The 24295-nt window shown below is 40.1% G+C and overlaps 1 protein-coding gene across 1 annotated transcript in view; it reads left to right on the top strand.

The window, feature by feature from the left end:
• Window positions 1–24295, top strand: part of SHCBP1L (SHC binding and spindle associated 1 like) — a 44139-nt gene that overhangs the window by 5273 nt on the left and 14571 nt on the right. Inside the window, exons 3-5 of the mRNA XM_070768544.1 lie at window positions 2337–2551; window positions 3517–3603; window positions 3675–3893. Coding sequence (XP_070624645.1) covers window positions 2337–2551; window positions 3517–3603; window positions 3675–3893 — 521 coding nt within the window. The remainder of the gene's footprint in view (window positions 1–2336; window positions 2552–3516; window positions 3604–3674; window positions 3894–24295) is intronic.

Here is a 24295-nt window from a genome sequence, read left to right as displayed (position 1 = left end):
ACATGTATTTGAAAATGTTCAAAATGTATTATTGGTAGTGTTTATTTTTTTTTCAGTTTTATTGAGTTATAATTGACAAGATTATAAGATAGGGTGTATAACATGATGATTTTATACATACATATAAAAAAGTGAAAGTGAAGTCGCTCAGTGGTGTCCGACTCTTTGTGACCCTGTGGACGGTAGCCTACCAAGCTCCTCCATCCATAGGATTTTCCAGGCAAGAGTACTGGAGTGGGTTGCCATTTCCTTCCCCAGGGGATCTTCCCAACCCAGGGATTGAACCTTGGTCTCCCACATTGTAGGCAGATGATTTACTGTCTGAGCCACCAGGGAAGTCATATATACATATGCTGCTACTGCTAAGTCGCTTCAGTCGTGTCCGACTCTGTGCGACCCCATAGACGGAAGCCCACCAGGCTCCCCCGTCCCTGGGATTCTCCAGGCAAGAACACTGGAGTGGGTTGCCATTTCCTTCTCCAAGGAAGGAAGTATATATACATATACTTCTTGGCAAATAGATGGGGGAAAAAATGGAAAAGGTGGCAGATTTTATTTTCTTGGGCTTCAAAATCACTGTGAATGGTGACTGCAGTCATGAAATTAAAAAACACTTGCTCCTTGGAAGAAAAGCTATGACAAACCTAGACAGCATATTAAAAAGCAGGGACATCACTTCACCAACAAAGGTCTGTATAGTCAAGTTAAGGTTTTTCTATGTATGAATGTGAGAGTTGGACCATAAAAAAAGCTGAGCGTTGAAGAATTGATGCTTTTGAACTGTGGTGTTGGAGAAGACTCTTGAGAGTCCCTTGGACTGCAAGGAGATCCAACCAGTCCATCCTAAAGGAGATCAGTCCTGGGTGTTTGTTGGAAGGACTGATGTTGAAGCTGAAACTCCAATCCTTTGGCCACCTGATGCGAAGAGCTGACTCATTTGAAAAGACCCTGATGCTGGGAAAGATTGAAGTGGGGAGGAGAAAGGGGCAACAGAAGATGAGATGGTTGTATGGCATCACAGACTCAGAGGACATGAGTTTGAGCAAACTCTGGGAGATGGTGAGGGACAGAGAGGCCTGGAGTGCTGCAGTCCATGGGGTCACAAAGAGTTGAACATGAGTTGGTGACTGAATAACAAATTATCAACTGTAGTCACTATGTTATATGTTAGATCCTTAAACCTTTTTCATCTTACAGCTGAAAATTTGTACCAACTTCTGTAATTCTATATTTTATGCTAATACTTAGTGTAGTTTATTAATTTTTAAAGCTACTGTGCATTGGTTAAGATTTCTCCTTTCAATGCAGGGTGTGCTGGTTTGATCCCTGGTCAGACAGCTAAGACCCCATGACTCCCTGCCAAAAACCAAAACATAAAACAGAAACAATATTGTAACAATGGCAATAAAGACTTTAAAAATAAATAAAGCTTCTGTCAACTCAGTAATTTCATGCACTTATTTTCAGACATGCTAGAGGTTATCACAATATTGTGGTGAAATAAGACAAGAAAACACACGTGTGTTGTTTATGAAGCTAAATTTATTCAACCTGTACTCTTGCCTGGAAAATCGCATGGATGGCGGAGCCTGGTAGGCTACAGTCCATGGGGCCGCTAAGAGTCGGACACGACTGAGCGACTTCTCTTTCACTTTTCACTTTCATGCACTGGAGAAGGAAATGGCAACCCACTCCAGTGTTCTTGCCTGGAGAATCCCAGGGACGGGGCAGCCTGGTGGGCTGCCATCTATGGGGTCACACAGAGTCAGACACGACTGAGGTGACTTAGCGGCAGTAGCAGTAGCAGCAAGGACTTTACCTTTTACTTTTCTTTTTAGGACTTAACTTTTTTATTATGTCCATTCTACTTTTTTTGGTATTTTATAATCCTTTCTTTTACTAATACTGTAATACAGATAATCAGTTCAGCTGCTTAGTAGTGTTGGACTCTGTGACCACATGGACTGCAGCAGGCCAGGCTTCCATGTCCAATATAGACTATAGAATATTTTAAGACATACTTTCATGGCAAAATTAGTCCAAAAATTTTTTTAATACTACTGTTTTATAAAATCCAAAAGTCTGGCAACTCAAACTTCGAAATTATGTAGGAGACAGTTCCTCTCATGAACCTTAAATACTAATAATTGTTTAAGAAGTAGTTTGAAAATTTGTTTTGATATTTTATTCTGTATTGATCTATTGTTATTATGTACATTGACTGTTAGAGAAGTCATAAAAATTTAAAAGAAGAAATGTTATAAGTAGCTCATATTTGAGGAAGAATCTTTGTGATTGACTTTCATTCACAACTACAAACTTCATATTTATCTTAGGTAACTTGTAAACCAAGCCAGAGCTCATCGTCTTGTTTCAACGTTACTGTTTCTGTTGCTGAGCCCTTTTCTTCTAACATTGCAAATATTCCAAGAGATTTGGTTGATGAGATTTTGGAAGAACTAGAGCATAGTGTGTCTCTCTTGGAAGTGTACCCTGTTGAAGGACAAGATTCTGATTTACATGATATTGCTTTGGCCTTGGAAGTTGTAAGGTATTAGAGCTTTTAACTTCTGAAAGTTCTCATATTTAAAAAGTTGATTTAATATGTAAGTCTTGTTCATATAGGTACTTTATTTAACTTTTTACTCACTGCTGAAATCAATTTTTCTATTTTCAATGTACATATTTGTACCTAAAATATTCTCACTTGTGGAAGTATTTTATGTGGGCAATAAGTTTGCTGGGTTTTGATCTTGCATTTTACAAAATTTGAATTTTAAAAACTTCTAGAGATAAGTCACACTAAATTCTGGTATATTCCTTGGCTTTCACTGATGGGACCCAGGTTCACTTCCTGGTCAGGAAACTAAGATCTGGAAGGCTGCAAGGGGTGGCAAAAAAATAACCCAAAAAACAAAACCACCATATTCTGCTCATATTTAAGCATCTTAAATATATTAGATTTCATTTTTCACATTTAAAAGCATTACAAGTACCAGATGTCATCATCCCCATTATGATTGCTTCTTACACATTGATGCAATTTGAGAGAAGCTATATGTAAGCATAATACAGAATATTGGGGGGCATGTCTTTGTTTTCCTAATACCCCCCAATATAAAATATGATTATATCTCAGATATTATTTATTTGGTAAACAAAATCAGCCACAGTCTATGAAATGTGGAACATGAATTTTATAATCCCACTTCAAGAAACATTATCTGTAGTAACTTGAAATATAATGCAGATCATCTAATGTTTGAAGTTTTACTTTTAATATTAGTTCACTGAAAGTTTATTTTGAAATATTGGTGATGGACAGGGAAGCCTGGCGTGCTGCAGACCATGGGGTCACAAAGAGTCAGACATGACTGAGTGACTGAACTGAACTGACTGATTTTTTTTAAACAATTAAGATTCATATAAAGATTTCTGACATCAGGATATCTTTTTAATTATAAACATGGTACTGGCTGATTTTGATCACTGTCATCTCAATCTGATTTGTCATAGGTTTTTTTATGACTTTCTTTGGAGAGACTGGGATGATGAAGAAAGTTGTGAGAATTATACTGCTTTGATTGAAGAAAGAATTAACTTGTAAGTATAGTTAAAAACTTACTCATCATATTATGTAAGATAAACATTGTCACTGTACTGATACTTTTCAGGTGGTGTGATATACAAGATGGAACTATACCTGGCCCTATTGCACAACGTTTCAAAAAAACTTTGGAGAAGTATAAAAACAAGAGAGTTGAACTCATTGAGTATCAGAGCAATATTAAAGAAGATCCATCTGCGGCAGAAGCTGTTGAATGCTGGAAAAAGTACTATGAGATAGTAATGCTCTGTGGATTACTGAAGATGTGGGAAGATTTACGCCTCCGGTAATAATTTGCCCTATTTTTTTTTAAGATTTATTTATTTATCTATTCATTTTTTTCATTGTCGTAGGTGTGGGTCCTCATTGCTGTGTGCTGGCCATTTCCAGATGCAGCGAGCAGATGCCACTCTTTGATGCAATGTGAGGGCTTCCCACCATGGTGGTCTCCCTGTTACAGAGCTCAGGCTCTGGGTACACGGGCTCAGCAGTTGTGGCGCACAGGCCCAGCCACTTCAGAGAATGTGGGATCCTCGCAGACCAGGGATCAAACCAGTATCCCCTGTATTGCAAGGCAAATTCTTAACCACTGGGCTACCAAGGAAGCCCTGCCCTATTTTAAATGGAAACAAAAAGATTGCATGGTCATTCTTTTTTTTTTTTAATTAATTAATTAATTTTAATTGGAGGCATTACTTTACAATATTGTAGTGGTTTTGCCATACATTGACATTAATCAGCCATGGGTGTACATGTGTCCCCCATCCTGCATCCTGAACCCCCCTTCCACCTCCCTCCCATCCCATCTCTCAGGGTTGTCCCAGTGTACTGGTCCTGAGCACCCTGTCTCATGCATCGAACCTGGACTGGCAATATGTTTCACATATGGTAATACACATGTGTCAATGCTATTCTCTTAAATCATCCCACCCTTGCCTTCTCCCACAGAGTCCAAAAGTCTGTTCTTTACATCTGTGTCTCTTTTGCTGTCTTGCATATAGGGTCATTGTTACCATCTTTCTAAATTCCATATATATGTGTTAATATACTGTATTGGTGTTTTTCTTTCTGACTTACTTCACTCTGTATAATAGGCTCCAGTTTCATCCACCTCATTCAAATGCATTATTTTTAATAGCCGAGTAACATTCCATTGTGTATATGTACCACAGCTTTCTTATCCATTTGTCTGCCAATGGACATCTAGGTTGCTTGCTTCCATGTCCTAGCTATTGTAAATAGTGCTGCAATGAACACTGGGGTACACGTGTCTCTTTCAATTCTGGTTTCCTCAGTGTGTATACACAGTAGTGGGATTGCTGGGCCATATGGCAGTTCTATTTCTAGTTTTTTAAGGAATCTCCACACTGTTCTCCATAGTGGCTGTTCTAGTTTGCATTCCCACCAACAGTGTAAGAGGGTTCCCTTTTCTCCACACCCTCTCCAGCATTTATTCTTTGTAGACTTTTTGATAGCAGCCATTCTGACCGGCATGAGATGGTATCTCATTGTGGTTTTGATTTGCCTTTCTCTCTTTTCATGTGTTTGGTAGCCATCTGTATGTCTTCTTTGGAGGAATGTCTGTTTAGTTCTTTGGCCTATTTTTTGATTGGGTCATTTATTTTTCTGGAATTGAGCTGCATGAGCTGCTTGTTTATCTTTGAGATTAATTTTTTGTCAGTTGCTTCATTTCCTATTATTTTCTCCTACTCTGAAGGCTGTCTTTTCACCTTGCTTATAGTTTCCTTCCTTGTGCAAAAGCTTTTAAGTTTAATTAGGTCCCATTTGTTTATTTTTGCTTTTATTTCCAATATTCTGGGAGGTGGGTCATAGAGGATCCTGCTGTGATTTATGTCAGAGAGTGTTTTGCCTATGTTTTCCTCTAGGAGTTTTATAGTTTCTGGTCTTATGTTTAGATCTTTAATCCATTTTGAGTTTCTTTTTGTGTATGGTGTTAGAAAGTGTTCTAGTTTCATTCTTTCACAAGTGGTTGACCAGTTTTCTCAGCACCACTTGTTAAAGAGATTGTCTTTTCTCCAATGTATATTCTTGCCTCCTTTGTCAAATATAAGGTGTCCATAGGTGCGTGGATTTATCTCTGGGCTTTCTGTTTTGTTCCATTGATCTATATTTCTGTCTTTGTGTCAGTACCATACTGTCTCAGTGAGTGTAGCTTTGTAGTATAGTCTGAAGTCAGGCAGATTGATTCCTCCAGTTCCATTCTTCTTTCTCAAGATTGCTTTGGCTATTTGAGGTTTTTTGTATTTCCATACAAATTGTGAAATTACTTGTTCTAGTTCTCTGAAAAATACCATTGGTAGCTTGATAGGGATTGCATTGAATCTATAGATTGCTTTGGGTAGTATATTCATTTTCATTATAACAATTCTTCTGATCCATGAACATGGTATATTTCTCCATCTATTTGTGTCATCTTTGATTTCTTTCATCAGTGTTTTATAGGTTTCTACATAAATAGGTCTTTTGTTTCTTTCAGTTCAGTTTAGTTCAGTTGCTCAGTCGTGTCCTACTCTTTGCGACCCCATGAATCACAGCACGCCAGGCCTCCCTGTCCATCACCAATTCCTGGAGTTCACTCAAACTCACGTCCATCCAGTCAGTGATGCCATCTAGCCATCTCATCCTCTGTCATCCCCTTCTCCTCCTGCCCCCAATCCCTCCCAGCATCAGAGTCTTTTCCAATGAGTCAACTCTTCGCATGAGGTGGCCAAAGTACTGGAGTTTCAACTTTAGCATCATTCCTTCCAAAGAAATCCCAGGGCTGATCTCCTTCAGAATGGACTGGTTGGATCTCCTTGCAGTCCAAGGGACTCTCAAGAGTCTTTTCCAACACCACAGTTCAAAAGCATCTATTCTTCGGCCTTCTTCACAGTCCAACTCTCATGTCCATACATGACCACAGGAAAAACCATAGCCTTGACTAGACAAACCTTTGTTGGCAAAGTAATGTCTCTGCTTTTGAATATGCTATCTAGGTTGGTCATAACTTTCCTTCCAAGGAGTAAGCATCTTTTAATTTCATGGCTGCAATCACCATCTGCAGTGATTTTGGAGCCCAAAAAAATAGAATCTGACACTGTTTCCACTGTTTCCCCATCTATTTGCCATGAAGTGATGGGACCAGATGCCATGATCTTCATTTTCTTTTCTTTTTTTTTTTTACATATTTCAATGCCATTCTCCGAAATCATCCCACCCTCTCCCTCTCCCTCTCATATACAATAACCCTGTATATGAGACAGCAAAAGAGACACTGATGTATAGAACAGTCTTTTGGACTCTGTGGGAGAGGGAGAGGGTGATCTTCATTTTCTGAATGTTGAGCTTTAAGCCAACTTTTTCACTCTCCTCTTTCACTTTCATCAAGAGGCTTTTTAGTTCCTCTTCACTTTCTGCCATAAGGGTGGTGTCATCTGCATATCTGAGGTTATTGATATTTCTCCCAGCAATCTTGAATCCAGCTTGTGTTTCTTCCAGCCCAGCGTTTCTCATGATGTACTCTGCATATAAGTTAAATAAGCAGGGTGACAATATACAGCCTTGACGTACTCCTTTTCCTATTTGGAACCAGTCTGTTGTTCCATGTCCAGTTCTAACTGTTGCTTCCCGACCTGCATACAGATTTCTCAAGAGGCAGGTCAGGTGGTCTGGTATTCCCATCTCTTTCAGAATTTTCCGCAGTTTATTGTGATCCACACAGTCAAAGGCTTTGGCATAGTCAATCAAGCAGAAATAGATGTTTTTCTGGAACTCTCTTGCTTTTTCCATGATCCAGCGGATGATCTCTGGTTCCTCTGCCTTTTCTAAAACCAGCTTGAACATCAGGAAGTTCATGGTTCACATATTGCTGAAGCCTGGCTTGGAGAATTTTGAGCATTACTTTACTAGCGTGTGAGATGAATGCAATTGTGTGGTAGTCTGAGCATTCTTTGGCATTGCCTTTCTTTGGAATTGGAATGAAAACTGACCTTTTCCAGTCCTGTGGCCACTGCTGAGTTTTCCAAATTTGCTGGCATATTGAGTACAGCACTTTCACAGCATCATCTTTCAGGATTTGAAATAGCTCAACTGGAATTCCATCACCTCCACTAGCTTTGTTTGTAGTAGTGCTTTCTAAGACCCACTTGACTTCACATTCCAGGATGTCTGGCTCTAGGTCAGTGATCTCACCATCGTGATTATCTGGGTCATGAAGATCTTTTTTGTACAGTTCTTCTGTGTATTCTTGCCATCTCTTCTTAATATCTTCTGCTTCTGTTAGGTCCATACCATTTCTGTCCTTTATCGAGCCCATCTTTGCATGAAATGTTCCCTTGGTATCTCTAATTTTCTTGAATAGATCTCTAGTCTTTCCCATTCTGTTGTTTTCCTCTATTTCTTTGCATTGATCGCTGAAGGCTTTCTTATCTCTTCTTGCTATTCTTTGGAACTCTGCATTCAGATGCTTATATCTTTCTTTTGCTCCTTTGCTTTTCACTTCTCTTCTTTTCACAACTATTTGTAAGGCCTCCTCAGACAGCCGTTTTGCTTTTTTGCATTTCTTTTCCACGGGGATGGTCTTGATCCCTGTTTCCTGTACAATGTCACGAACCTCTGTCCATAGTTCATCAGGCACTCTATCTATCAGATCTAGGCCCTTAAATCTATTTCTCACTTCCACTGTATAATCATAAGGGATTTGATTTAGGTCATACCTGTATGGTCTAGTGGTTTTCCCTACTTTCTTCAATTTAAGTCTGAATTTGGCAATAAGGAGTTCATGGTCTGAGCCACAGTCAGCTCCTGGTATTGTTTTTGCTGACTGTATAAAGCTTCTCCATCTTTGGCTGCAAAAAATATAATCAATCTGATTTCGGTGTTGACCATCTGGTGATGTCCATGTGTAGAGTCTTCTCTTGTGTTGTTGGAAGAGGGTATTTTTTATGATCAGTGCATTTTCTTGGCAAAACTCTATTAGTCTTTGCCCTGCTTCATTCCGTATTCCAAGGCCAAATTTGCCTGTTACTCCAGGAGTTTCTTGACTTCCTACTTCCGCATTCCAGTCCCCTATAATGAAAAGGACATCTTTTTTTGGTGTTAGTTCTAAAAGGTCTTGTAGGTCTTCATAGAACCGTTCAACTTCAGCTTCTTCAGCATTACTGATTGGGGCATAGACTTGGATTATTGTGATATTGAATGGCTTGGAAACGAATAGAGATCATTCTGTCGTTTTTGAGATTGCATCCAAGTACTGCATTTCGGACTCTTTTGTTCACCATGATGGCTACTCCATTTCTTCTGAAGGATTCCTGCCCGCAGTAGTAGATATAATGGTCATCTGAGTTAAATTCACCCATTCCAGTCCATTTTAGTTCACTGATTCCTAGAATGTTGACATTCACTCTTGCCATCTCTTGTTTGACCACTTCCAATTTGCCTTGATTCATGGACCTGACATTCCAGGTTCCTATGCAATATTGCTCTTTACAGCATCGGACCTTGCTTCTATCACCAGTCACATCCACAGCTGGGTATTCTTTTTGCTTTGGCTCCATCCCTTCATTCTTTCTGGAGTTATTTCTCCACTGATCTCCAGTAGCATATTGGGCACCTACTGACCTGGGGAGTTCCTCTTTCAGTATCCTATCATTTTGCCTTTTTGTACTGTTCATGGGGCTCTCAAGGCAAGAACACTGAAGTGGTTTGCCATTCCCTTCTCCAGTGGACCACATTCTGTCAGATCTCTCCACCATGACCCTCCCATCTTGAGTTGCCCCACGGGCATGGCTTAGTTTCATTGAGTTAGACACGGCTGTGGTCCTAGTGTGATTAGATTGACTAATTTTCTATGAGTATGGTTTCAATGTGTCTGCCCTCTGATGCCCTCTTGCAACACCTACCATCTTACTTGGGTTTCACTTACCTTGGGCGTGGGGTATCTCTTCACGGCTACTCCAGCAAAGCGCAGCTCCTTCCCTTGGACGAGGGGTATCTCCTCACCGCCTCCCTTCCTGACCTTCAATGTGGGATAGCTCCTCTAGGCCCTCCTGCGCCTGCACAGCCACGATCCTTGGACACGGGGTTGGGCCTCCAGGCCGCCGCCCCTGGCCTCGGTGTGGGGTTGCTCCTCCTGGCCACCGCCCCTGACCTTGGATGCAGGGTAACTCCTCTCGTCGACCCCCCTGACCTCAGACGCGGGGTAGCTCCTCTCGGCTGTTCCCTCGCCATCTCAGCCTGGCACTCTGCCGCTGCCCCTGACCTCGGATGTGGGGTAGCTCCTCTCGGCTGCACTTAGTGCACTGGTCGTCGCAGCCGCCTGTGCTTAGTGCGCTGGTCGTCGCAGCCGATTTATTCCTAAGTATTTTATTCTTTTCATTGCAGTGGTGAATAGAATTGTTTCCTTAATTTCTCTATTTTCTCATTGTTAGTGTATAGGAATGCAAGGGATTTCTTTGTGTTAATTTTATATCCTGCAACTTTACTATATTCATTGATTAGCTCTAGTAATTTTCTGGTGGTGTCTTTCAGTTCAGTTCAGTTCAGTTGCTCATTCGTGTCTGACTCTTTGCGACCCCATGAATTGCAGCACGCCAGGCCTCCCTGTCCATCACCAACTCCTGGAGTTCACTCAGACTCACGTCCATCGAGTCAGTGATGCCATCCAGCCATCTCATCCTCTGTCATCCCCTTTTACTCCTGCCCCCAATCACCCCCAGCATCAGAGTCTTTTCCAGTGAGTCAGCTCTTCACATGAGGTGGCCAAACACCCAGGACTGATCTCCTTTAGAATGGACTGGTTGGATCTCCTTGCAGTCCAAGGGACTCTCAAGAGTCTTCTCCAACACCACAGTTCAAAAGCATCAGTTCTTCAGTGGTCAGCTTTCTTCACAGTCCAACTTTCACATACATACGTGACCACAGGAAAAACCATAGCCTTGACTAGACGGACCCTTGTTGGCAAAGTAATGTCTCTGCTTTTTAATATGCTGTCTAGGTTGGTCATAACTTTCCTTCCAAGGAGTAAGCATCTTTTAATTTCATGCCTGCAGTCACCATCTGCAGTGATCTTGGAGCCCAAAAAAATAGAGTCTGACACTGTTTCCACTGTTTCCCCATCTATTTGCTATGAAGTGATGGGACCAGATGCCATGATCTTCGTTTTATGAATGTTGAACTTTAAGCCAACTTTTTCACTCTCCTCTTTCACTTTCATCAAGAGGCTCTTTAGTTCCTCTTCACTTTCTGCCATAAGAGTGGTGTCATCTGCGTATCTGAGGTTATTGATATTTCTCCCGGTAGTCTTGATTCCAGCTTGTGCTTCTTCCAGGTGGTGTCTTTAGGATTTTCTATGTAGAGGATCATGTCATCTACAAACAATGAGAGTTTTACTTCTACTTTTCCAATCTGGATTCCTTTTATTTCTTTTTCTTCTCTGATTGCTGTGGCCAAAACTTCCAAAATTATGTTGAATAGTAGTGGTGAGAGTGGGCACCCTTGTCTTATTCCTGACTTTAGGAGAAATGCTTTCAATTTTTCACCATTGAGGATAATGTTTGCTGTGGGTTTATCATATATGGCTTTTATTATGTTGAGGTATGTTCCTTCTATTTCTGCTTTCTGGAGGGCTTTTATCATAAACAGATGTTGAATTTTGTCAAAGGCTTTCTCTGCATCTATTGAGATAATCATATGGTTTTTATCTTTCAATTTCTTAATGTGGTGTATTACATTGATTGATTTGAGGATCTTGAAGAATCCTTGCATCCCTGGGATAAAGCCCACTTGGTCATGATGTATGATCTTTTTAATATGTTGTGGGATTCTGTTTGCTAGAAGTTTGTTGAGGATTTTTGCATATATGTTCATCTGTGATATTGGCCTATAGTTTTCTTTTTTTGTGGCATCTTTGTCTGGTTTTGGTATTAGGGTAATGGTGGCCTCATAGAATGAGTTTGGCAGTTTACCTTCCCCTGCAATTCTCTAGAAGAGTTTGAGTAGGATAGGTGTTAGCTCTTCTCTAAATTTTTTGGTAGAATTCACCTGTGAAGCCATCTGGTCCTGGGCTTTTGTTTGTTGGAAGATATTTTATTACACTTTTGATTGCCATGCTTGTGATGGGTCTGTTAAGATTTTCTATTTCTTCCTGGTTCAGTTTTTGAAGGTTATACTTTTCTAAGAATTCATCCATTTCTTCCAAGTTGTCCATTTTATTGTCTTATAGTTGCTGATAGTAGTCTCTTATGATCCTTTGTATTTCTGTGTTGTCTGTTGTGATTTCTCCATTTTCATTTCTAATTTTGTTGATTTGATTCTTCTCCCTTTTTTTCTTGATGAGTTTGGCTAATGGTTTGTCTATTTAACTTCTCAAAGAACCAGCTTTTAGTTTTGTTGATTTTTTCTATAGTCTCTCTCCTTTGTTTCTTTTTCATTTATTTCTGCCCTAATTTTTATGATTTCTTTCCTTCTACTAACCCTGGGGTTCTTCATTTCTTATTTTTCTAGTTGCTTTAGGTGTAAAGTTAAGTTATTTATTTGATTTTTCTGTTGTTTCTTGAGGTAAGCTTGTATTGCTATGAACCTTCCCCTTAGCATTGCTTTTACTGAATCCCATAGGTTTTGGGTTGTCGTGTTTTCATTTTCATTTGTTTCTAGGCATATTTTGATTTCTTCTGTGATTTGTTGTTTATTCAAAAGCGTGTTGTTTAGCCTCCATATGTTTGTATTTTTAACAGTTTTTTTCCTGTAGTTGATATCTAATCTTACCTCATTGTGATCAGAAAAGATGCTCAAAACGATTTCAAATTTCTTGAATTTACCAAGGCTAGATTTATGGCCCAGGATGTGATCTATCCTGGAGAATGTTCCGTGTGCACTTGAGAAAAAGGTGAAATTCACTGTTTGGGGATGAAATGTCCTATAGATATCAATTAAGTCTAACTAGTCCATTGTATCATTTAAAGTTTGTGTTTCTTTCCTAATTTTCTGTTTAGTTGATCTATCCATAGGTGAGAGTGGGGTATTAAAGTCTCCCACTATTATTGTGTTACTGTTAATTTCCCCTTTCATACTTGTTAGCATTTGCCTTACATATTGCGGTGCTCCTATGTTGGATGCGTATATATTTATAATTGTTATATCTTCTTCTTGGATTGATCCTTTAATCATTATGTAGTGTCCTTTGTCTCTTTTCACAGCCTTTATTTCAAAGACTATTTTATCTGATATGAGTATTGCTAATCCTGCTTTCTTTTGGTCTCCATTTGCGTGAAATATCTTTTTCCAACCCTTCACTTTCAGTCTGTGTGTGTCCCTTGTTTTGAAGTGGGTCTCTTGTAGATAGCATATACAGGGGTCTTGTTTTTGTATCCATTCAGCCAGTCTTTGTTTTTTGGTTGGGGCATTCAACCCATTTACAGTTAAGGTAATTATTGATAAGTATGATCCTGTTGCCATTTACTTTGTTGTTTTGGGTTCAAGTTTATAAACCTTTTCTGTGTTTCCTGTCTAGAGAAGATCCTTTAGCATTTGTTGACAAGCTGGTTTGGTGGTGCTGAATTCTCTCAGCTTTTGCTTGTCTGTAAAGCTTTTGATTTCTCCCTCATATTGGAATGAGATCCTTACTAGGTATAGTAATCTGGGTTGTATGTTTTTCTCTTTCATCACTTTAAGTATGTCCTGCCATTCCCTTTTGACTTGAAGAGTTTCTATTGAAAGATCAGCTGTTATCTTTATGGGAATCCCCTTGTGTGTTATTTGTTGCTTTTCCCTTGCTGCTTTTAATATTTGCTCTTTGTGTTTGATCTTCGTTAATTTGATTAATGTGTCTTGGGGTGTTTCACCTTAGGTTTATCCTGTTTGGGACTCTCTGGGTTTCTTGGATTTGGGTGGTTATTTCCTTCCCCATTTTAGGGAAGTTTTCAACTATTATCTACTCAAGTATTTTCTCATGGCCTTTCTTTTAGTCTTCTTCTTCTGGACCCCTATGATTTGAATGTTGGAGGGTTTAACATTGTCCCAGAGGTCTCTGAGGTTGTCCTCATTTCTTTTAATTCTTTTTTATTTTTTTCTCTCTGCGTCATTTATTTCCACCATTCTATCTTCCACCTCACTTATCCTGTCTTCTGCCTCAGTTATTCTACTGTTGGTTCCCCACAGAGTGCTTTTGATGTCAGTTATTGTATTATTCATTATTGATTTACTCATTTTTATTTCTTCTAGGTCCTTGTTAAACATTTCTTGCATCTTCTCAATCTATTTATCTGTAACTCAATTTTGTTTTCAAGATTTTGGAGCATTTTTACTATCATTATTCTGAATTGTTATTCAGGTAGACTCCCTATCTCCTCCTCTTTTGTTTGGTTTGGTGGGCATTTATCATGTTCCTTTACCTGCTGAATATTTCTCTGCATTTTCATTTTGTTTAGGTTGCTGTGTTTGCAGTGGCCTTTCTGTAGGCTGGAAGTTTGTGATTCCTCTTTATTGTGGAGGTTGCTCCCTGTGGGTGGGGTTGGACTAGTGGCTTGTCAAGGTTTCCTGGTTAGCGAAGCTTGCATCTGTCTTCTGGTGGATGGAGCTGGATTTCTTCTCTCTGGAGTGCAATGAAGTGTCCAGTAGTATGTTTTGAGGTGTCTGTGGGTTTGGTGTGATTCTGGGCAGCCTGAATTTTAATGCTCAGGGCTGTGTTCCTGCGTTGCTGGAGAATTAGCATGGTATGTCTTGCTCTGGAACTTGTTGGCTCCTGGGTGGAGCTTAAACATGTAGGTATGGAGGCTTTTGGATGAGCTCTTGTCGATTAATGTTCCCTGGAGTCAGGAGTTTTCTGGTGTTCTCAAGTTTTAGATTTAAGCCTCCTGCCTCTGGCTTTCAGTCTTATTCTTAAAGTAGCCTCAAGACTTATCCATCCATACAATACAGATGATAAAACATCTTGGTTAATGGTGAAAAGATTCTCCACAGTGAGGGACACCCAGAGAGGTTCACAGAGTTACATGGAGAAGAGAAGAGGAGGAGGGAGATAGAGGTGACCAGGAGGAGAAGAGGGAAAATCAAAAGGGGAGAAAGCAGTCTAGCCAGTAATCAATTCCCTGTGTGCCCTTCACAGTCTGGAACACCCAGAGAGGTTCATGGAGTTACATAGAGAAGAGAAAATGGAAGAGGGAGATAGAGGTGACCAGGAGGAAAAGAGGGGGAGTCAAAGGGGAGAGACCAATCTAGCCAGTAATCAGTTCCCTAAGTGTTCTCCACAGCCCAGAACACCCAGAGAGATTCACAGAGTTAAGTAGAGAAGAGAAGGGGAAGGGAGGAGACAGAGGTGACCTGGGGAAGGACAGGGAGAGTCAAAAGGGGAGAGAGCAATTAAGCCAGTAATCATACCCCTAAGTAAAAATGGGTACTGAAGATTAGATTCTTAAAGGTACAAAATTGATAACAAATACCAAAAAGCAAAGATTAAAAATCTAGAGTAGAGGTTAGACTCTCAAAAATACAATATTAAAAATACAAAACAAAATCAATCACAAAAATTATAAAATATATATATATGAAATTTGCTTTAAAAATAGGGTCATTTTTTTTGCAACTTAGTAGTACGTTATAATGGAGAAGGCAATGGCACCCCACTCCAGTACTCTTGCGTGGAAAATCCCATGGATGGAGGAGCCTGGTAGGCTGCAGACCATGGGGTCTCGAAGAGTTGGACACGACTGAGCGACTTCACTTTCACTTTTCCCTTTCATGCATTGAGAAGGAAATGGCAACCCACTCCAGTGTTCTTGCCTGGAGAATCCTAGGGAGGGGGGAGCCTGGTGGGCCGCCGTCTGTGGGGTCACACAGAGTTGGACACGACTGAAGCGACTTAGCAGCAGCAGCAGTAGCAGTAGGTTATAAAAATGAAAATTAGAGGAGTAATAAGAACTTAAAAATTTTAAAAGTAAAAAATTTAAATGATAATAGTAAAAATATATCTAGAAATTTCTCTGGAGCTGTTTAGGGCAGTGTGGGGTCAGTTCAGTTTCAGATAGTTCCTTGTTCCAGCTTGTACTTCTTCTCAAGGTCTATAGGCCCCTTCCAATGCTTAGTCAATGCTAACTACAGGGTTTTAATCTGTTGCACCTGGCACTTCTTAGAGTGGTTCCCTCTTCTTTGTTTATTTTGGCTTCCTCTGTTTGCAAGTCTCTTCGGTGTCTAATTTCCCCCCTGACACAAGAGGGCAAAGGTGGTCACTTATTTAGTCTCACTTGTTCAGTTGTGCTATGGGAAGGGAGGAACACTGCAAACAAATATCACTGGCATGTGTGGGGAGTGCTCTGTTATGGACCACACTGGGTTTGCCCCAGCTCATGGTGGTATGTGCTTTCCTGGTCTACACTGCTCAGGCTCTGCAGGAGAACTGTCCAAAGCAGGCCCTGCATTTCGTACATTTCCCAGGTCTAAGATGCTCAGGTTCAGGTTCTCAGATACTCCACAAAGGCACAGACTTGGTTGGGCGCGCGTTTTGTGCCCTTCCCAGGTCTGAGCAGCTCAGGTGACCAGGTGCTTGGAGAGCACACTGTCCCAGGTGGGCTGTGCATCTTAATCACCTCCCCGGTCCCAGCTGCTTGGTTTCCTAGGTGCGCCAGGAGAGCACCGTCTCAGGTGTGCCGTGTGTCTCCTCTAGGGAGCTGATCTCTGGCTGCAACCCTCCTGGCAGATGTCAGCTGTCCAGGATCCCAGGAGGACTTGGTTAGCAACTCGGAGCCTGCTCACAGTTTGGTGGAGGATGCATCTCTGGGGCCAACATTGCCTCTCATCTTCTGGCTCTGGTTCTCGCCCGCCTGCCTCTCTGCCTCTGGCAAGGGGAGGGGCTGGTCCAGAGCCGGCTAGCTCTCCTTTGGTATTTATGCAATCCTTTGTTCTGTGAGCGGGCCAGGCTGTGCCTTAGGTTAGAGCTTTTTGCGGAAAGTTCTCTCTCTCTCTCTCTCTTTTTCTGTCTCTGGCTATCCCACAGTTTGGGTTGCTATCTCATGTTAGGTCCCTCAGATTGTCTTCAGGGCATTCAGGCCTGGTCCTTACCTTAAGCGTTCAACCCGCACCTCCCTGTCCAGCCCCCACTCGCTGGTGGTGGACACAGCATCTGGGCTACTTCTCCGCTGGGAGATGCAGTTAGGCGTGTGTTCTGTGGGTTTTTTTTTTTTTTTTCTTCCTCCTGGTTATGTTGCCCTCTGAGATTCCAAAACTCCTCACAGACCCACCGGTGAGAGGATTTCCTGCTATTTGGAAACTTCTCCTCCTTCATGACTCCCTTCCTGGGATGGATCTCCATCCCTAACTCTTTTGTCTCTTTTTTCATCTTTTATATTTGTCCCACCTTCTTTCAAAGAGAATGAGCTGCCTTTCTGGGTGCCTGGTGCCCTCCACCAGTGTTCAGAAGTTGTTTTGTGGAAGTTTTTCAGCATTCAAATGATCTTTTGATGAACTCATTGGGGAGAAAGTGGTCTCCCTGTCCTATTCCTCCATCTTCCATGGTCATTCTTTTATCATATCACTTGTCATATATCACCCCAATTGAAATAAGTTATAAAAATAGACATCTAATTTATGCTTTTGGACTGTGGTTTTGGGGAACACTCTTGGGAGTCCCTTGGACTGCAAGGAGATCAAACCAGTCAGTCCTAAAGGAAATCAGTCCTGAATATTCATTGGAAGGACTGATGCTGAAGCTGAAGCTCCAATATTTTGGCCACCTGATGCGAAGAACTGACTCATTGGAAAAGACCCTAATGCTGGGAAAGATTGAAGGCAGGAGAAGAAGAGGACGACAGAGGATGAGATGGTTGGATGGCATCACTGACTTGATGGACATGAGTTTGAGTAAGCTCTGGGAGTTGGTGATGGACAGGTAAGCCTGGTGTGCTGCAGTCCATGGGGTCACAAGGAGTCTGACACAACTGAGCTACTGAACTGAACTGAACTGAATTTATGAGATAAGCACAGGCACAACTACCAATATTGGAAAATTATTTTTATATGAGCTGAATTCACTGAAATCAATGTTCTGGGGTTTTTTATTTTTAAAAAATCTCATAAATCTAGTCCTTTCCTTACCTTTCTTCTTTACCTTCTTAATTTTGGCCAAAGCATAAGAGAAGAGTCAGGAGACATTGTCCACATATAAAATGCAAAGTAGAGAGTGAGAATTTGTGGCATTTTGGTTTGAGGGTCATCACCAGCTGTTAATAGCTCAGGTAGCAAAAAAGTGCCATCTTACTGTTTCAAGGTGACACAAAGGACAGAGTTCAAGGCTGACAGAGTAGCTGGAAATTTAGTTGGGATATTCTGAAAGTGAGAGAGCTGCAAAAGGAGTGAGACCCAAAATTTGAGCAACAGAGAATCTCAACAGAGAAATGAAAACTATAATAAAAAAGAACCAAGAATTTCTGGATTTAGCTCTGACATGCAAAGAGCTTGTGAGTTATCATCCTTATCCTTACAATAAGAAAAAAGCTGAACAAACTTGAAAATTACTTTCTTGGAACCATCAGAGAACTGAGATCACAGGACAAACTGCCACTCTAAAATTTGGAGAAAGATAAATTCAGAGTCACAGCTAAGATCTGCTTATCTTGAACAGAACCAGCTAGAGCCATAAATTATAAGAACATTTAAATGGTAATTTTGATAGATTGCTGGATGCTGAATGATAACTAGTATCAAAGAAACTCACAGGGAGCTGCAGTTATTAGTGAGATCCCATACCTTTGTGGGGTTTTACCTCTAGGAGTCTAACTAGGTTCTCAGTGAAGAGCCAAGAAAGATTCTGTTATGACTCCGGAAGGGTGAAGGGAAAAGTACCCATTATGAAATATACCCAGAGCATTCTCCATAATAAAGATCTGCTATTCTCCAGGAGAAAAGTCTTTACCAGAGTTTTTTGCCACCTAGAGGAAAGGCATTTCTCTGACTCTAGTCCCTTACAGCCTTCCTGTCTGGGGAAAAAGAGGATTAAGAACAGTTGTGAAGGTCACAGTCCAGGGACATAGACTCAGTAAAAGACCAATAAGTAATCACAAGAGTATAGACACTTCCTCTCTGCTAAATCTTAAAACCATACCAACAAGATTCCAGGATAATAACTGGATTATAGTTAAAAGAGCTGTAAGACACAGACTCTTCTAAAGAGTAGTTTGGGGCTTCTAAAGGAAGCCCGAAAATATACAGAGACCGAAAATTGGAAATTACAGGAATTTGAAGCCTCTGACACATAAAGCTACAGCAAATAAACATAGGCTACCTCCTGGTTGGATTAATAATTAATCTACTTCACTTCCTGTTAGCCATGTGTAGGTTTCAAAAAAAATTATGATATGCTAAAAGGCAAGGAAATAAACCAAGTCTGAAGAGGGAAAGCAAGCATCAATAACAGACTCAATTATGATTTTGGAATTTATCAGACAGGAAATTTAAAATAGCTATGATTGGGACTTCCCTGGCAGTTCAGTGGTTAAGACTCTGTACTTCCACTGCAGGGGCCAGGTTCGATCCCTGGTCAGAGAACTAAGATCCCACACACCATGCAGTGCAACCAAAAAAAAAAAAAAGTAGCTATGATTAATATGTTAAGGACTTTAATGGAAAAAAGTATACAACATGCAAGAAAAAAATGGATAATGTTCAAGCAAAACATGGAAACTGTAAGAATGAATTAAAAGATCATTCTAAAAATCAAAGACACTGTAAATAGAAATGAAGACTTCCTTTGAAAGGCTCATGAATAGATGCGACACAACTGAGGAAAGAATCAGAAAGCTTGAGAAATTGTTTCAAACTGAAATACAAAGAGAAAAAATAATGAAAAAAAGATCTAAGAATTGTGGAATAGTTTCAAAGAATGTAGCACATGTGCAATTGGAATACTAGAAGAGAAGAAAGCAAATGCAACTGAAAAAAAATTCAAATTCATCAGAGCAGATCAGATCAGATCAGTCGCTCAGTCCTGTCCGACTCTTTGCGACCCCATGAATCGCAGCATGCCAGGCCTCCCTGTTCAAATTCATAATGGTGAAAATTTTCCAAAATTAAATGAAAACACCAAACCGCAGATCCAAGAAGCTTAGAGACCACCAAGTAGGACAAATACTCCCAAAATGTGCAAATAGGCATATTATACTTAAACTGAAGAAAACCACAGATAAGAAAAAATCTTGAAAGAAGCCAAGAGGGTAAAGAAACCCTACCTGTGTGTGTGCATTTAGTTGTTCAGTCATGTCCGACTCTTTGCAATCCCATGAACTGTAGCTTGCCATGCTCCTCTGTCCATTGGATTTTCCCAGAAAGACTACTGGAGTGGGTTTGCATTTCCTACTCCAGGGATCTTCCCAAACCAGGGAGTGTACCTGTGTCTCTTGCATCTCCTGTGTTGGCAGGTGGATTCTTTGCCCCTGAGCCACCAGGGAAGCCAACACCTTTTTTTTTTTTTTTTTTTTGGCAAAGTCTTCCAAAAAATAAAAAGAGAAGGGACTACTTCCCCAACTCATTCTATGAGGCTATTATCACCTTGATACCAAAACTATAGAAAGATATCACAAGAAAACTGCAGAAAATATCCAGTATAAATATAGATGCAGGGACTTCCCTTGAGGTCCAGTGGTTAAGACTCTGAGCGTCCAATGCACAGGATGTGGGTTCAACCCCTGGTCAGGGAACTAAGTCCCACAAGCTGCAGGACACAGCCAAAAGACTTAAATAAAAAATAAGTGAATAAAATAAGTAAATATAGATGCAAAATCTTCAATAATACTTTAACAAACTGGGTCTAACAACATATGAAAAAGATTAGACACTATGACAAGTGGAATTTATGCCAGGAATGCAAGGTTGGTTTAACATATGGAAATAAATCAATATAATACACAATAAAGCCACATTATCATCTCAAAAGTTACAGAAAAATCATTTGACAAAATTCCTCTTTCGTGATAAAAATTCTAAAAAAACTTAGAATAGAATGGATCATCCTCAACCTGTTTAAGGCCATCTGTGAAAATCCTATAGCATCATATTTACCAATGAAAGAATGGATGTTTCCCCGCCTAAGATAAGGAACAAGACAATGATGTCCACTCTTGTATTCAGTTGTGCTGGAGGTTCTAGCCAGAGCAATAGGAAAGAAAAGGAAATAAATTCATCCAGATCCAAAAAGGAAAATGAAAATTATCTCTACTTGCAGATGACATAATCTTGTATATAGAAAATCCTAATGAATTGATGCTTTTGAACTATGGTGTTGGAGAAGACTCTTGAGAGTCCCTTAGACTGCAAGGAAATCCAACCAGTCCATCCTAAAGGAGATCAGTCCTAGGTGTTAATTGGAGGGACTGATGTTGAAGCTGAAACTCCAGTACTTTGGCCACCGGATGCAGAGAGCTGACTCATTTGAAAAGACCCTGATGCTGGGAAAGATTGAAGGCAGGAAGAGAAGGGGACGACAGAGGATGAGATGGTTGGATGGCATCACTGACACAATAGACTTGGGTTTGGGTGGACTCCAGCAGTTGGTGATGGACAGGGAGGCCTGGCGTGCTGCAGTTCATGGGGTCACAAAGAGTCGGACACAACTGAGCGACTGAACTGAATAATGAAATATTTTTCTGTGATGTAAAGAAATTGCTGATATACAAAATAACATGGTGGATCTCAAAATAGTCTGACTGAAAAACTGCAGACACAAGAGAGTACATAGCATATTCTACTTTAAAATTCCATTTTAAAATTCTGAAAAAGGTAGTGGTACTGATGAACCTATTTGCAGGGCAGGAATAGAGATGCCGACGTAGAGAACAGACTTGCGTACACAGCTGGGGAAAGAGAGGGAAGGACGAATTGAGAGAGTAGCATTGAAACATACACATTACCATATATGAAATAGAGAGCTAATGGGAAGTTGCTGTATAATGCAGGGAGCTCAACCCAGTGCTCTGTGACAACCTAGAGGGATGGAATGGGGTGAGGGGTGGGAGGGAGGTTCAGTAGGGAGAGGACACGTGTATACTTATGGCTGATTCACATGGCTATATAACAGAAACCAACACAACATTGTAAAGCAATTATCCTCCAATTAAAATTACAAGAAAGGAAAATCTATGACAAAAAGATTAGTGGGTTTCTGAAAGTCGATGCTGAGGACTGACTGCAAAGATGTATGAAGGAACTTGTACGATGGGAATGTTCTATATCTTGAGTGTTATGATTGAGTTGCTGCTAAGTGACTTCAGTCGTGTCCGACCCTGTGCGACCCCAAAGACGGCAGCCCACCAGGCTCCCCCGTCTCTGGGATTCTCCAGGCAAGAACATTGGAGTGGATTGCCATTTCCTTCTCCAGTGCATGAAAGTGAAAGGTGAAAGTGAAGTCACTCAGTCGTGTCTGACTCTTAGCGACCCCATGGACTGCAGCCTACCAGGATCCTCCATCCATGGGATTCTCCAAGCAAGAGTACTGGAGTGGGGTGCCATTGCCTTCTCTGACAATAGTATATAGTACCACCTATAATCTTTTTTTTTTGGATGAAATGTCAGAACATTTATTCACCTGAAGCCCATCAGTTGAGCCTTCTCCAGAACCCTCCTGATGGGTTCAAAATCCCTGCAGTAGAATGGTAGTCTTGGCCTTGCACTCTGCCCTATGAAGGAGAAATGAGCTCCTGACAAATGAGAGACGCCCACTGATCTACATTTCTCCTTGAGTGCAGCTACTTCTTCCAAAGGCTGGAAGGAGCAGGGTTTGACCTCTTCCTTCTCCTTTTATACCGGGTAGTTTGAGGCAACAATTGTAAGTGTGTGTGTCTCTTCTGCAGTTCCAGGCTCTTCTTCTGGCCAGCTGGTCCTCAAAACTCAGAGGGTAGATTTTTAATTGAATCTTAATATTACCAAGCTTCTAGATCTAAATGTCAGGGGGATTGAAGAACTTTTGAAATGATGCCTTGTTATTCAATTAGCCAAATTATGTGGGAAATTCTATAGATCAACAAACAAATATCAGGGAATTCCCTGGTGGCCCAGTGGTTAAGACTCCAGGCTTCCACTACAGGGGACACAGATTCGATCCCTGGTGGGACAACTAAGATCCTACATGCTGCAGGGCCAGTAATTAAAAATAAACATCATAAAAGAGAATGGGTAATTAGTATAAATGAAAAAAGATGGATTTAGATATTTAAGATATATTGATCAAATTTAGCGTATGGACCTTGCTTGGCTCTTGATTCACATAAACCAATGGTAAAAATATCTTCCAGAGCTAAGTGCAGACATTTGAACACAGACAAAGTGTTAGATGATGTAGGGGCACTATTATTAACCTTGTTTGGTGTAATAATGATACTGTGGTTATGCTATTTTAAAAAGTGGCTACCTGTTGGATATACATACTGAGGTATTTACAAGTCAAATTAAACCATAGCTGGGATTTCCTTTAAAATATTTTGGTGACTATGATAGGGGAAAATGTTGTGAGAATGAGATAAATGACAATTCTCGAAAGTAGTGATGGATGGATATATATTAAATATATATATATATTCTCTACTTTTAAATATACTATTTTTTCTACTTTGGATATGTTTGAAATTTTTCATAATAAAGAACTGGGGATTTTGTTTGTTGAATTTTAAATAGGTTATGTTCACATAGGTTATAGCCATCAGAGTGAGTTCAACATGAGTATTCCCTATCTTTACCCACACACTCAATGACTGTCAGTCACAAATGAGAGGAATGAGTCAGTGGTGAAGAAAACAGCAAAGCAAGTGAAGTGGGCAGAACAGTGGCAACTGGTACCCACCTCTGTATTTGGGATGAGTGGGGAGTTGTAGGACCGTGACAAATGGAAGATCACAAACATGATTGAGTTAAATGGGTGTATACATTTGTGAAATCTCATAGAGAGGTTCACTTAAAATGAGTGTTATGTAAATTATACCTTATTAAAAATATAACTTTGAAAATCACTGACATAAACCTTTAATTTTAAAGCTAGGATTGTATGATAAACTATTTCCTGCATGTAAGATGCTTTACTCTTTGAGCAACTAGTAATTATATATATGGTGAAAAAAATGTATGAGTAGTTCTCTTTCTCAAATCAAAATTTGCTTAAATAGGTATAAAAGTGCTGAATGGGTTTGATGTTGAAATGTCAAATGAAACTTTTCCTTTGGAGAACATTGCTAATATCTTAGAGTTCAAAATTCAATCATTGGAATGATAAATACGTAGGAACAGTTCTCTGAAATGTTAAGCTTCACAAAAATATTGGTAACTGAGGTATTGCTTATATGTGGAACCTAAAAAGAAGGGTGCAAATGAACTTAGTTACAATACAGAAGTAGAGTCACAAATGTGAAAACAAGCTCATGGTTACCAGGGTATAAGGGGGAGGGGAGAGAAGTAAATTGGGATTGACATATACACACTGCAAAGTGTATATAAAATAGATAACTAATAAGGACCTACAGTTATAACACAAGGAGCTCTACTGTATACTCTGTAATGGCCTATATGGGAAAAGAATCTAAAAAAAGGGTGGATATATGTATATGCATAACTGATTCACTTTGCTCTACACGTCAAACTAACACAACCTTATAAATTAATTATATACCAATAAATTATTTTAAATATTGATAATTGAAACATAAGCTGAAAAATATTGGTTTT

This window comes from Bos indicus, chromosome 16 (assembly GCF_029378745.1).
Source record: "Bos indicus isolate NIAB-ARS_2022 breed Sahiwal x Tharparkar chromosome 16, NIAB-ARS_B.indTharparkar_mat_pri_1.0, whole genome shotgun sequence".
Classification (NCBI taxonomy): Eukaryota; Metazoa; Chordata; class Mammalia; order Artiodactyla; family Bovidae; genus Bos; species Bos indicus.
Note: the sequence above shows the minus strand (reverse complement) of the source record. Positions and strands in the feature narration are given on the sequence as shown.